This window comes from Protomyctophum bolini (assembly GCF_963924005.1).
Source record: "Protomyctophum bolini genome assembly, chromosome: 12".
Classification (NCBI taxonomy): Eukaryota; Metazoa; Chordata; class Actinopteri; order Myctophiformes; family Myctophidae; genus Protomyctophum; species Protomyctophum bolini.
Window position 1 is genome coordinate 42,642,076 of NC_137873.1, and position 12,541 is coordinate 42,654,616.

Below are 12,541 nucleotides of genomic sequence, written 5' to 3' on the forward strand. Positions count from 1 at the left end.
TTCTTAGAATCTTGTTACAGTGTGGAGATTATGTAGTGTAGTAGTCAGACATATGCCACTATATATTATGAAACCGTGCGAGATGGCAAAGCTGTGATTGCCACTACGAGTGCTCGAAGTGATGGGACCGTATACCTATGTTCCCTCAGCCCTATGTTCCCTCGGGGCCACAGAGGTGGTTTTGTATCAATGGAGGTACTGAGATGCTGTTGGATTAATGCATTCCCCATTCATTTTACCATTAATGCTCAACCTCGGTATGTGTAGAATAATAATAATTGTTCGTGTTGTGTGAGCCAGTGGGTGATGAAAAGTACTTTGTTTACATAGAAGCATTTGGCATTTGCCACTAAGATACTGCATACATATATTGTATCATGGGGTGACTTGAAGAATTTAGTACAATTTAGTACAGTTTGACATGCATTAAGCTATACGGACCCCCATTTCTATCTCTGGGCCCCCCTAAATATATTGTAAAGTTATTCTAACTCTGAGAGTGTATTCAGGCTACTAAACTCCACCGCCGCCAAACTCTGACAATGTTGGTGAGTTTGACATTATTTAATGCAATTAAATATAGGACTTTTCTGTTCGGACGAATGGGAAGTTGCACCTAGTTAGCACCTTGCTGGCAAGATGGCCGCCGTGTGCATATCAATAGCCAGCCCCCTGGACAACATGAGTAACATCTCTCCCTCTCTCTCTCTCTCTCTCTCTCTCCCTCTCCCTCTCCCTCTCCCTCTCCCTCTCCCTCTCCCTCTCCCTCTCCCTCTCCCTCTCTCTCTCCCTCTCCCTCTCCCTCTCCCTCTCCCTCTCCCCCCCCTCTCTCTCTCTCTCTCTCTCTCTCTCTCTCCCTCTCTCTCTCCCTCTCCCTCTCCCTCTCCCCCCCTCTCTCTCTCTCTCTCTCTCTCTCTCTCTCTCTCTCTCTCTCTCTCCCTCTCTCTCTCCCTCTCCCCCTCTCCCTCTCACCCCCTCTCCCCCCCTCTCTCTCTCTCTCTCTCTCTCTCTCTCTCTCTCTCTCTCTCTCTCTCTCTCTCTCTCTCTCTCTCTCTCTCTCTCTCTCTCTCTCTCCCTCGTCCTCTCCCTCTCTCTCTCTCTCTCCCTCTCTCTCTCTCTCTGTTTTCTCCCTATATAGCCAGCCCCTGCATGACAACATGAGTAACTCGTCCCCTGTAGAGCTGCCCCCCGGGGCCATGTCCTCGGGGAGCGTGGAGCTGCCCACCGGGGGCCCCTCCTTGGGGAGCGTAGACTTGCCCACCGGGGGCCCGTCCTCGGGGGCCTCCAGGACCCTGCAGCAGCAGCAGCAGCAGCTGCAACAACCCGTGTCCGACCCCTCGGCCTCCAAACGAGTGTGCTTCTACAAGAGCGGCGACCACACGTTCGGCGGGCACCGCATGGTCATCACCGGCCGCACCTTCAACACCTTCGAGGCCCTGCTGGACGCCCTGTCCAAGAGAGTGCCTCTGCCGTTCGGCGTGCGGACCGTCACCACGCCGCGCGGGACCCGCCAGCTCAGGGGCCTGGAGGAGCTGAGCGACGGGGGGCTGTACGTGTGCTCCGACCGGAGGCGGGTCAAGCCTCTGAACCTGGACCGGGTCAACCGGCAGCAGATACCGTGGGACACCACGCGGTCGGACAGCGTGGGCCGGCGGGGGGGTCGTAACGGACCCCCGTCGGACAGCGCGGGCCTGCGGGGGGGTCGTAACGGACCCTCGTCGGACAGCGTGCAGGGCCGGCGGGGGGGTCGTAACGGACCCCCGTCGGACAGCGTGCAGGGCCGGCGGGGGGGTCGTAACGGACCCTCGTTCGTTCGGTCCGGCAGGTCCGTTCCGTCCGGCAGAAGGAAAGAATCGGGCACCGCCACCAACAGGATCGCTCGGCCCGGCAGGAGGAAGGAATCGGGCACCGCCACCAACAGGATCGCTCGGCCCGGCAGGAGGAAGGAATCGGGCACCGCCACCAACAGGATGGGGAGAATCAACGAGAGGCAAGCAGGGGTGCGTACGCCAAAGAGGCTCGTGGTCATCAAGAACCGGGAGCCCGCGGTCAAGCGGACCGTCGTGTTGCAGAGAAGGACCGCACCGACCTTTGATGCCTTGTTGGATTACCTCTCCCAGATCATGCAGTTCCCCGTGCTGAAACTCTACTCCGCTGATGGCAGAAGAGTAAGTATGTTTAACTGACATAATATGATATGCGATCAAAAGGTCCACACTGGTCATAATCGGAGTCATGTCGGACAAATATCTGTCGTCGTCTGTGTGTGTGTGTGTGTGTGTGTGCGTGCGTGTGTGTTGGGAACAACACAGTTGGGAACTATTCACTCTTATCATCATCACATTCCGGCCAATCACTTTTGGTGTCCTCACTTTTCTGTCCTCACTTTTTATCCTAACTTTTTAAGCCCTCAGCCAATCATCATTGCTATGGGGTACACACACAGACACACAAAGCTGGGCATAGGAGGGGCTAGCGCCCCTCAAATACAGTATAGGGCTTAAAGCAGCACTATGTAGTTTGGGGTATCGTGGCCGCTTTGGGCACAAATAACATGATGTCAGCCAACGTCTTTGACTTCCATTACCCCAAGAGTCTCTTTGAATGAAAATACATCGCATGGATGCAACTGGGACGTATCCTCAGTGACGTATCCCTGCAAGGTCATCATCTGGGACGTATCCTCAGTGATGTATCCCAAGGTCATCACCTGGGACGTATCCTCAGTGATGTATCCCTGCAAGGTCATCTGTGTTTTGGGTCTCGCAAACATCATACCCCTCACTGGGGTGACCCAGCCGGGGTGATCAAGTCCCGACTTACGTCCCAGTAGCTACCCTCCATCAGACCCACTAGGGAAAGACCTGGCAACCTTGCGGTTACCATCCAGCCACTCAGCCCCTGAGCCACCGCCGTCCGTATAGTAATAACTGTGCTGATAGATGTGCTCATCAGGGATGTGCACACATAGACCTCAACGCGTCGCAGCGACACGTTGAGAGCTTGTAGATCTGCTATTTTTGCTATTCTTTTGTCCAAAAGTGGCCTCTTACGGGATTTTAGCCCCTGCCCTGCACGTCCCTGGTGACCATCACTACAGTATACCCCTTGGTATATCTCTCCTAATGTCTGTCCATTCATCAGTCTCTCCTAATGGCTGTCTGTCCATTCATCAGTCCCTCATCAGTGATACAAACAAACAGGCGTTTTGTTTGTGCATGATGCTTGTTCTCAGGGGGCGGGGGGGTACTCACTTATGTCGAGGTATAATTTAGGCTCTTAATCCAGAGCGAGGTAGATGCGTACTAGAACCACATGAGGGTGGCTTTTTTTTATATTGTCCAGATTTAATTAAGCCCTATTTAATTCCATTGTATGATGTTGACAATAGACAAAAAGCTCTGAACACATTGTGAGGCATTGCAAGCCATTGTGATAAGCTTGTTGATCGGCATTTGTTTATTTATTTGTTATTGTAAAATATAAAATAGCTTATTATTGAGGGGCTCCTATATGTCCAGCTTTGAGGGTTTGTGTAAACACGAACATCGTGTAAACGCAAACATTGAAGACGAACGTGAGGACGCAAATTGTGATTGGCCGGAATGAGATGATGTATGATGACATCATTGATGATGTATGATGATGATAAGAGCGCCCCTCACTTCACATGGGTGTGAAGAACAAAATTACTCCACTTTTTCTGGAGAAATATTGTTATGCCCCTCTTTTTTTTAACACAAAAAGACGCCTGCTTTTGAAGCCACAATGAGTCATAAGGACTTAAAAAGCTCGGAGTCAGTACTAGTACTCAGTAGCCAACAGTAAACATAGGATAACTAAATGCATCTCGTTTTAACCCATTCTGACCTGAGATCAGATTCATACGAGGTTCCACTGGACACACACTGGTCTGATCAACCCATTCTGACCCGAGATCAGATTAAAAAAATGTCAGTCGTTCTTCGATTTTTCAAAAATAGCAGACCTACAAGCTCGTAGCGCGCCACTCGGTGGCGCGCTATGAGCTTGTAGATCTGCTATTTTTCAATAGCTAAAGCATAACATGGTGCTAACACCAAAATGGGTTCCCGTTCAGAATGGGTTAAATCAACAAGTGACACCATTAACTTTGTTGACACCAATGTTTCTTTTTCCCGTCCTTTCCAGGTCGACGGGCTCGCTGCCCTGATCTTGTGCTCTGGCCTCATCGTCGCAGCAGGCAGTGAACCCTTCAGGTTAGGAAAGCACAGCCTTCACAGAACGCTTCAGGTGGCACAGATGTCAGTGAACTCAGAGGCTGCAGAGCCAATCGACACGATGCAACCTCGTCTAACTCGTAAGTGTTCATTAATCAGTATATATATTCACTATATTTAAATGAAGCAGTATGCTGTACACACAATACTTTGAATGATACTCTTTCATTAACCCCACTCCCTCTCTCTCTCTCTCTCTCCCTCTCTCTCTCTCTCTCTCTCCCTCATATCATACATCGGCGATTAAAGAGGAAAATAAACCTTCATCCAGTGGAAGAGCCTCACGGAACTTCTCATTATCATCAGAACGGCACATTGTCGACCAGATCAACAAGTCTCTGAACGGAAGCACCGACAGCCACCAACGGAGGACTGAAACCGAAGGCAACAACCCACGCCACAGCTCCACTGACATGGACAGCTCGGAACATTCTGGAGCAGAGAACGGCCGCGCTTGCATCGTTCCCCAGGACGACGACATCGAGAAGTCCTTCCGCGTGAACCCCGACGGGAGCATGACGGTGGAGATGAAGGTGCGTCTGAACATAAAGGAGGAGGAGATGCTCCACTGGACCACCACGCTGTGCCGCGTCAGCCTTAGTAAGACCACAGGGCGTGCCTCAAAGTCCAGGTCAGGCAAAAGTCCACCTGACTCGAGCCATTCCATGGCTGGGGAGGACAACCCTGGTGTTAGTGAGGATGAAACCAAACAAGAGAACCACGGCATGAGTCCCACCACGACAGATCCACCCAAATCAAGTTCGCGGCAAAACCCAAGCCCAAGTCCTCGACACGTCAGGAAGAAAGCATCTGTAGAGAGTGTGAAGACGGTGACGGAGTCCGGGGTGGAAGCCAGCAGCACGCTGGGCCAGTATTCCTACACGGAGAGGAATGCCGACGGCGAGCTGACCGAGGGCTACTGTGTGCTCCGACAGAGCAGCAGCAGCAGCAGCAGGCCAGTCCCAAAGCCCCGCAAAACCACACCGAATAAAGGGCCTCACTCCTCCGTCAGGTCACCAGGAACAGCAGAGGTACCACAGATACAAAATGACGAGGTTACAGAGACTGTGATGCACATTTACGAGAAGCAGGGTTGCTTCGACAGCTATTCTGCAAACGTGGAATACAGCACGGATAGCGTGTTTGAACATGGTTCTACTCCAGTGCCACAGAATAAACTGACTTCGTGTGACTCAGGGCAACATTCGTCTAGCAATGATTGTGATGTTGATTTTACCCTGCCGTCGTCCATCACTGACTCACGACACAGGCAGAAAGAAGAGATGTTGTCTTTGTCATCTGAACCCAAGGCACCCACACCGAACATTAGCAGAAACCTTCCCTCTTTGCCTGACAACGAGGCCCAGACTGTAGCAGAGTCTCCAAATGAATCTCCGCCTAAGGAAACGGAGCCTGTGAAAAAATCCAACGTTGTTCAAGGTGAAAAGAAAAGGAAAACAGCGAAAACTACTGGGAAGCAAATGTCTCTTTCAGTAATTAGTTCAGGTAAAAAACAAAAGGAAAGCCTGGCACGGTCTTCAAAGAGTGGAAAGACATCAGAAAGTAATAATAATAATGATCGTAATGTTAAGAGAATAGAAATATTTCAAACAAAGAAGAAAGTTATAAGTAGGGATGAAAGGACACCAATAAAGAAACAACCTGGATCACGTAATGTAGAAAATCCCAAAGGGACGTCATCTAAGAGCCAACTGAATATGAGTCAAAGAACTCCTAGAGCCACTGGACATAATGTAAATACACATGAGAGAGCTCCTAGAGATACTGGACATAATGTAAATACACATGAGAGAGCTCCTAGAGATACTGGACATAATGTAAATACACATGAGAGTAGAACTGCCACAAAGACAAGATCATTGGCGACCAAGCAAAAAACCACGAGTGAGAAAAGGATGCTAAAACAAACATTAGAATTGACCGAGAATATGTCAATGCCGGCTTTTAATACAACACCGTCTGACCCCCACCAATATGTAGAAAACTGGCTGCAGCAAATGAAGCCGGATGCGACACAAACGCCATACATGGAGGACGCAGACACAGAGCAATCGTCTAGTCCAAAGGTGGTTTTTCAGATAGGTGGTGATTCTGAATCTGAGGACAAGAGTGAATGCCAAGCTAATACAGAGGAACCCAATTCGCGTTGTGACGACGGTGTCCCTGCATCCACGTCTTTGTCTGTTCCCGTATGCAGCGTGGCACCTACAACATCCACTGATGTGCTAAATAACAGACAGAGAGCAGTGGGTGTCTCGATGCCAACTGTCATTATAGAACCCGTAGACAATGAGAGTCAACTGAGAACACTCACATCTGCTGAAGGCATTGGTCCAGTTGAGTGCGACTCATCTTCTTCCACATCCAACCGCCTAAGTCTGAAATCAAAGGTGGAACCTGTTCTGCAACAGATGTGTTCATCAATTCAGGCCATCAGAAGTGCCACTGAAACGTCTAACAATCTACCCGATTTCTCATCACAAGTGGCCTCAGTGTTTGGCTCGTCCTCCAAAGTGTTCCTTTCATTTCTGTCAGTAACGACTCTCCGAGATACCTTGGCAGGCTCTACATCAGAAGACACCGACTCAGATTCTGCAGTCACCTCAGAGGCCATGCTAATGCTGCAATCCTTGCAGAAAATCGCCACTATTGAGGATGGGGAGGAGCAGAGAGCAAGTCTAACAGATCTCCAAAGCAGAACCTCGTTAAAGTTTAGAGAACGCTGGAGTGATTTCCAAGTGTTGAGGGAGAGGCTTGAAAGTGAACCCCTGTCTCCCAAATTATCAGAGTTTGCATTAGATGTTTCTGAAGGGGGCAACCCATTTGAAGATCAACATGTGGTTGTTGATGAGCTCATGGCTGAGCTCAACATGCCCCAAGACCTTAGGGAGGAGATTACGTCAACCCTCCAGCACAATAGAAACGTCCGACCGGAGGTAGAAGAAAGCACCGTGCTAAAAAGAGAAACACACCATTCTGAGTCAGAAGAGGGCGAAGAGAAAGGGGACGAGGAGAAGGAAGAGGGATTAGTGCACGTGGAGGAAAGGGGAGGGAATGAGAACTATGAGCAGCTGGATGAGGAGCAGGAGGAAATGGAGATTCGGGATGACGAGGACATAGAGGAAGAAGCTGCTGGGGGTGGCAAAATAATCGAGGAAAAGGAGGAAGCAATGGGGGAGGATACTGTGGGGGAGGATACTGTGGGGGAGGATACTGTGGGGGAGGATGAGGAAGTGGGAGGAGAAGAGGCAGTTGCTGAAAGTGACAAGGAAGAGGGGGATGAGAGAGCGAGGGATGACAAGGTGGTGGTGGAGGACGAGAGTGGGGAAGAAGAGAAGATGGAGGAGGGCGAGGTTGCGACGGACAAAAATACAGAGGAGGAGGAGGAGGAGGAGGAGGAGGATGTAGAAGAATGCAGGGGCGGTGAAGTGGAAGAGAGTGGTAAGGAGGAGGAGAGAGACAGAGAGGAGGAGGATGAGGGAGAGGTTGGGGAGGAAGAGCAGGCTGAGGAAGCGAGGGAAGGAGAACAGGACAGCCTGTCCGACGAGGGGGCTGAGGAAGAGAGAGGGGCGAAGGACAGACAGGACGAAGAGGATGACATGCGTCACGGTTCAGACACCATGAACGAAGATAAAACGGATGAAGGGGAGGGAGATGAGAACGAGGCCGGAAGCTGCAACCCACGCCAACCAGTTGAAATATCACAAGAATTGCTAGACTTTGTTAACTCTGCCCTGCAATCTTCTTCCCTGATATTCACATATGATGCTCGCGGTAACATTAGGATAGAGCAGGATAAAGCTCAGGTAGTGCACACAAAACGATTTATAATCCCCAAAAGCAGAAGTGATAACCTGTACGGCCTAAAGCGACTTCCAAGCCCAAATACCTCCGATTTATCTGATTATCGGCCGGAGACTTCAGACAGCGGTGGACACGACAAGACTCAGAGATCTTTAGACGTTTTCTCGACGAGTCTCGATAATTCAGAGAGTCAGTCTCCAATCTACACAGGCGCAAGGCATATGAGTGATAAACCCAATAGGAGAACAAACGTTGAGCGCACCAAATCTAAATTAACACAAGGAAATACATCAGAAAGACCCACGTTAGAAAGTGAGGGAAGCTCCGACTCAAAATTGTCACAAGGAAATATATCAAAAAGGTCCACATCAAAAAGTGAGGGAAGCTCCAACTCAAAATTGTCACAAGGAAATATATCAAAAAGGTCCACATTAAAAAGTGAGGGAAGCTCCAACTCAAAATTGTCACAAGGAAATATATCAAAAAGGTCCACATTAAAAAGTGAGGGAAGCTCCAACTCAAAATTATCACAAGAACATATATCAGAAAGGCTCACAATAAACAGTGAGGGGCGCGCCGACTCAAAATTGTCACAAGGAAATATATCAGAAAGACCCACATTAAAAAGTGAGGGGCGCGCCGACTCAAAATCGTCACAAGATCATATATCAGAAAGACCCACAATAAACAGTGAGGGGCACTCAGACTCAAAAGTGTCACAAGGAAATATATCAAAAAGGTCCACATTAAACAGTGAGGGGCGCTCCGACTCAAAATTGTCACAAGGAAATATATCAGAAAGACCCACATTAAAAAGTGAGGGGCGCTCAGACTCTAAATTGTCACAAGAACAGTTTTCAGAAAGGCCCACATTAAAGAGCGGCGGGAGCTTCTCCACTTGTGACTCAGGGACAAAAGCATTAGGGGAGGATGTGTCTAATCACAGCTCAGCAAGCTCATTAACGAAGCCTTCCAAAGAGCCTGCTTCGGCCTCCACAGAGGCCGACTCAAACGAAGGGGTTCTCATTGATCAAGGTAGGTGGCTCCTCAAGGAGAACCACCTCATACGAAACTCCCCTCCGATCTCCAGCGACAATCAGGGAATGTACGGCAACGCAGACACGACGTCCATAGAGTCATGTCCGGAGAACGAGGCGGATCGTTTGTCGCAGCACAAACCCCTCGACGTCATATCGTCGTCAGAGCTGGAAGACCTGGCGAAGCCTCGAACCCCCAAGTGTGCCTATTACAATATGGAGCACGGGAGTGACTCGGACCCCTTTTTGGACGACGCCAGTGTCAAAAGCGCTCGCAGGAGCAGCAAAGCAAAGGGTGTCAGCAGGGTCTCGCCCACCATTGACACCAGCAAAACCTGGGCAAAGACAAACCACAGCCTTTCTTCGTTTACATCGGTGGAGTTTAAGCTGGCGGACAGCAGCGTGCACCCCGAGGGGCAGTGCTCCTCTGCCGTGGCACAGGCTCATGACAGGCCTAGTGTTGCAGGGGGAGTACTGCAAGCACAAGACTCCAGAGAACAGAACAGGTGTGGTGGACGACACTGTCCTATATTATAAAGCTTGGAGCAAATATCTGTGAGGAACACAAAGTGGAACTGCATGGGAGCTATATGTATTTGTATATTATGCGCACGCACACACACACACACACACACACACACACACACACACACACACACACACACACACACACACACACACACACACACACATACACACACACAGGGTACCTGGTGCCAGCTACTGCACACACCATGCCCTTATTTTTAATCAGTGATCACCATGGGCGTTCTTGTATCTTCTCTCTCTTGCCCTTTGGAGTGTTGTTTCTCTACCCTGAAATACACACATATATCTGAAATAAAGCATATATACAGATGCCAAAGAAACAGATCTTTAAAATAAAACGTGCCTTTATTTTACACTGGCATACAAGACAGATGTATGGAAAACAATATGTGGCAAAAATGAGACGTACACTTTGACTAAAAGTTATCATTGACCTGTTATTTTGTTGTAAATTTGTATTTCTAAATGTACATCCTCTTCACCAGTTTTCAACCTATCTTAATACAATTGGTCCTCACTAATGTTCATGATGAAATACCACAATTCTTTACTCGATTTGTGTGTGACTAAGAGAGGCTATGACTAAAACTAAAATCAAAATGTGCCCCAAAATGAGACACAGACTGAGTAGGATTTTGTTTTGATATTTTATCATGATTATTAGTGAGGACCATTTATATGAAGATAGGTTGAAAAGTGAAGTGGTCATTTAAAAAATATATATATTGACAATAAAGAATAACATTTAAAAAAGATATATGTACAATGCTTACATGGTGGATACAATAGTTCACTATATGATGGAATGTATACATTTATATATTGAAAATAACGCCATGCCAATGGTACATAAAATCCACCATAACTAATCCATACAGTACATACTCTGCCAAATAAAGTACTTCATTATTCAAGAAGGTGCTGTAGTAAATTAATTGTAGAGTTCATTGTTTTGTAATACAGTTACAGTAGGTTCTTCTAATTCAATTGTGAAATAATGATTGTACGAATATAAAAACAGATTGTCCAACAGAATCCATTGAAAGGCAGCTTCCGTCAAAACTTGATTCATGGCTTTGTAAGAATGTATACCATGATTGAATAAACTTTTAAACGTTTAATTTCTTCGCACTGATCAATTATTGATTATTCATTATCAAGCTTATAGATATACTTTTGACAATTTATTGTGATTTTTGTTGTATTTTTATATTATTCAGTTATTCACCTGATGGCAAATATTTCAGCTGCACAATTAGTGACTGCACCTTTCAACAGAACATGTGGTGAAAAAATGTGCACATTTTGGTATGTTGAAAACCAGCTAACCAGGCCATTTTCATGTTTAAATGGTAAATAAATGGTAAATGGTGCATTTATATAGAGGTTACCATCCAAGCCACTCTACCCCTGAGCCACCGCCGCCCCATGTTAATGGATAGTTGTCTGAAACCGTTTTGATACTGCATGGCAAAACCAGGACAAACCAGGACTGTCACTGTTCTCATGTTAAATCTGGGAGACCAGACGTAGTGTTGTTCCAATACCAATGCCAGTATCAGAAAAGCTGCCGATACTGCTTAACTAACTTAAAGGGGAATACCACTCATTTTCAACATTTTACTATGTCATTAATAATTATACCTTAGAGCTGTTGTGTGGAAATAAATAAATAAAAGTCCCCCCATTCTGTGTTTCCTAGAACTAGAATATGGAAAAAAAATCATTAACATTGTGAATCACATCTTGATGATGTGTCAGCAAGGTGATTCACAATGTTAATGATTTTTTTCATATAGGTCGCTAATACAAACGCGGGGCTGTTGTATGTCAGCTTTCACCTGACAACAAACTCACGCACGCATTCACACATTCACTCACTCACTCACTCACTCACTCACACTCACTCACACACACACACTCACACACACACACTCATACTCACTCACTCACGCAGTCACCCACTCACTCACAATCAGGATCAGACCATAGTGACACCTCCAACACCCACACAAAGGATCAAGGGCTCCTGAAATGTCTGACTCTGAGATAGATCACACTGATTCACACAAAAGACCACATTCTGCATTCTGTAGTGTATAGGGTTCTGCTGTGGGAGAGGTGCTGTACCAACATGTATGGTAATATGATGTATTTGTATTTATTCAACCCTATTGCAGTGGTTCTGAACCTTTGAAGGCCATGACACCCCCCCCTACCCCCCCCCCACACACACACACACACACACACACACACACACACACACACACACACACCACCACCATTATGCATCACATTCCAACTGGGGAACCCCGGCCCAGCCCCAATGTAGGAGTGGAGGCATTACATTTCATTCGACTCGGTTCCACTGCAGACAAATATTGTGAAAATAGCAGAGCTACAAGCTCACAACGCCTATGATCACAATTCTTGCCTTTTTTTTATATTAATTATTATTTGACAATGCCAATGTTTGTTGATTACTTTTGATGCAATAGTCCATAATGTGGTCTTTTTCTTTTCATTCTTTTCATCCTTTTTTTTAACTATTAAAAAGTCTCATAGAAATCCTTAAATTGTCACTTCCCTGTGATCTTTCGGGGGACCCCCTCATGATCATGTGGGGACCCCCCTGGGGTTAACCACTGATATATGGTACGTCTCCATCCTGAAGCTGATGACCTCCCAACATGTCTCCATTTATACTAGAAACAATACAGAGGTTCAGCTCAATTCAATCATGACTAAGGCATTCTAGGTAGAGTCCACTTAAACAAGTAACACATTTGCATTCATGAACAACAACAAGTGTCACGTGGTTTCGCCATTTGCTTAAAAGGGCCACTTCACCCCTTTTGCAACCGGATCTTA

At 47.2% G+C, this 12,541-nt stretch overlaps 1 protein-coding gene across 1 annotated transcript; it reads left to right on the forward strand.

The window, feature by feature from the left end:
- Window positions 1-1,157: 1,157 nt before the first annotated feature.
- On the forward strand, window positions 1,158-9,658 carry LOC308326301 (uncharacterized protein; the record flags this gene model as incomplete). The annotated part of the gene is made up of 6 exons (XM_080779107.1): window positions 1,158-1,675; window positions 1,970-2,168; window positions 4,171-4,339; window positions 4,509-5,699; window positions 6,816-8,054; window positions 8,994-9,658. The coding sequence occupies 6 exons, from the start codon at window positions 1,158-1,160 to the stop codon at window positions 9,656-9,658; spliced, it is 3,981 nt and encodes a 1,326-aa protein (XP_080635233.1).
- Window positions 9,659-12,541: the final 2,883 nt, after the last annotated feature.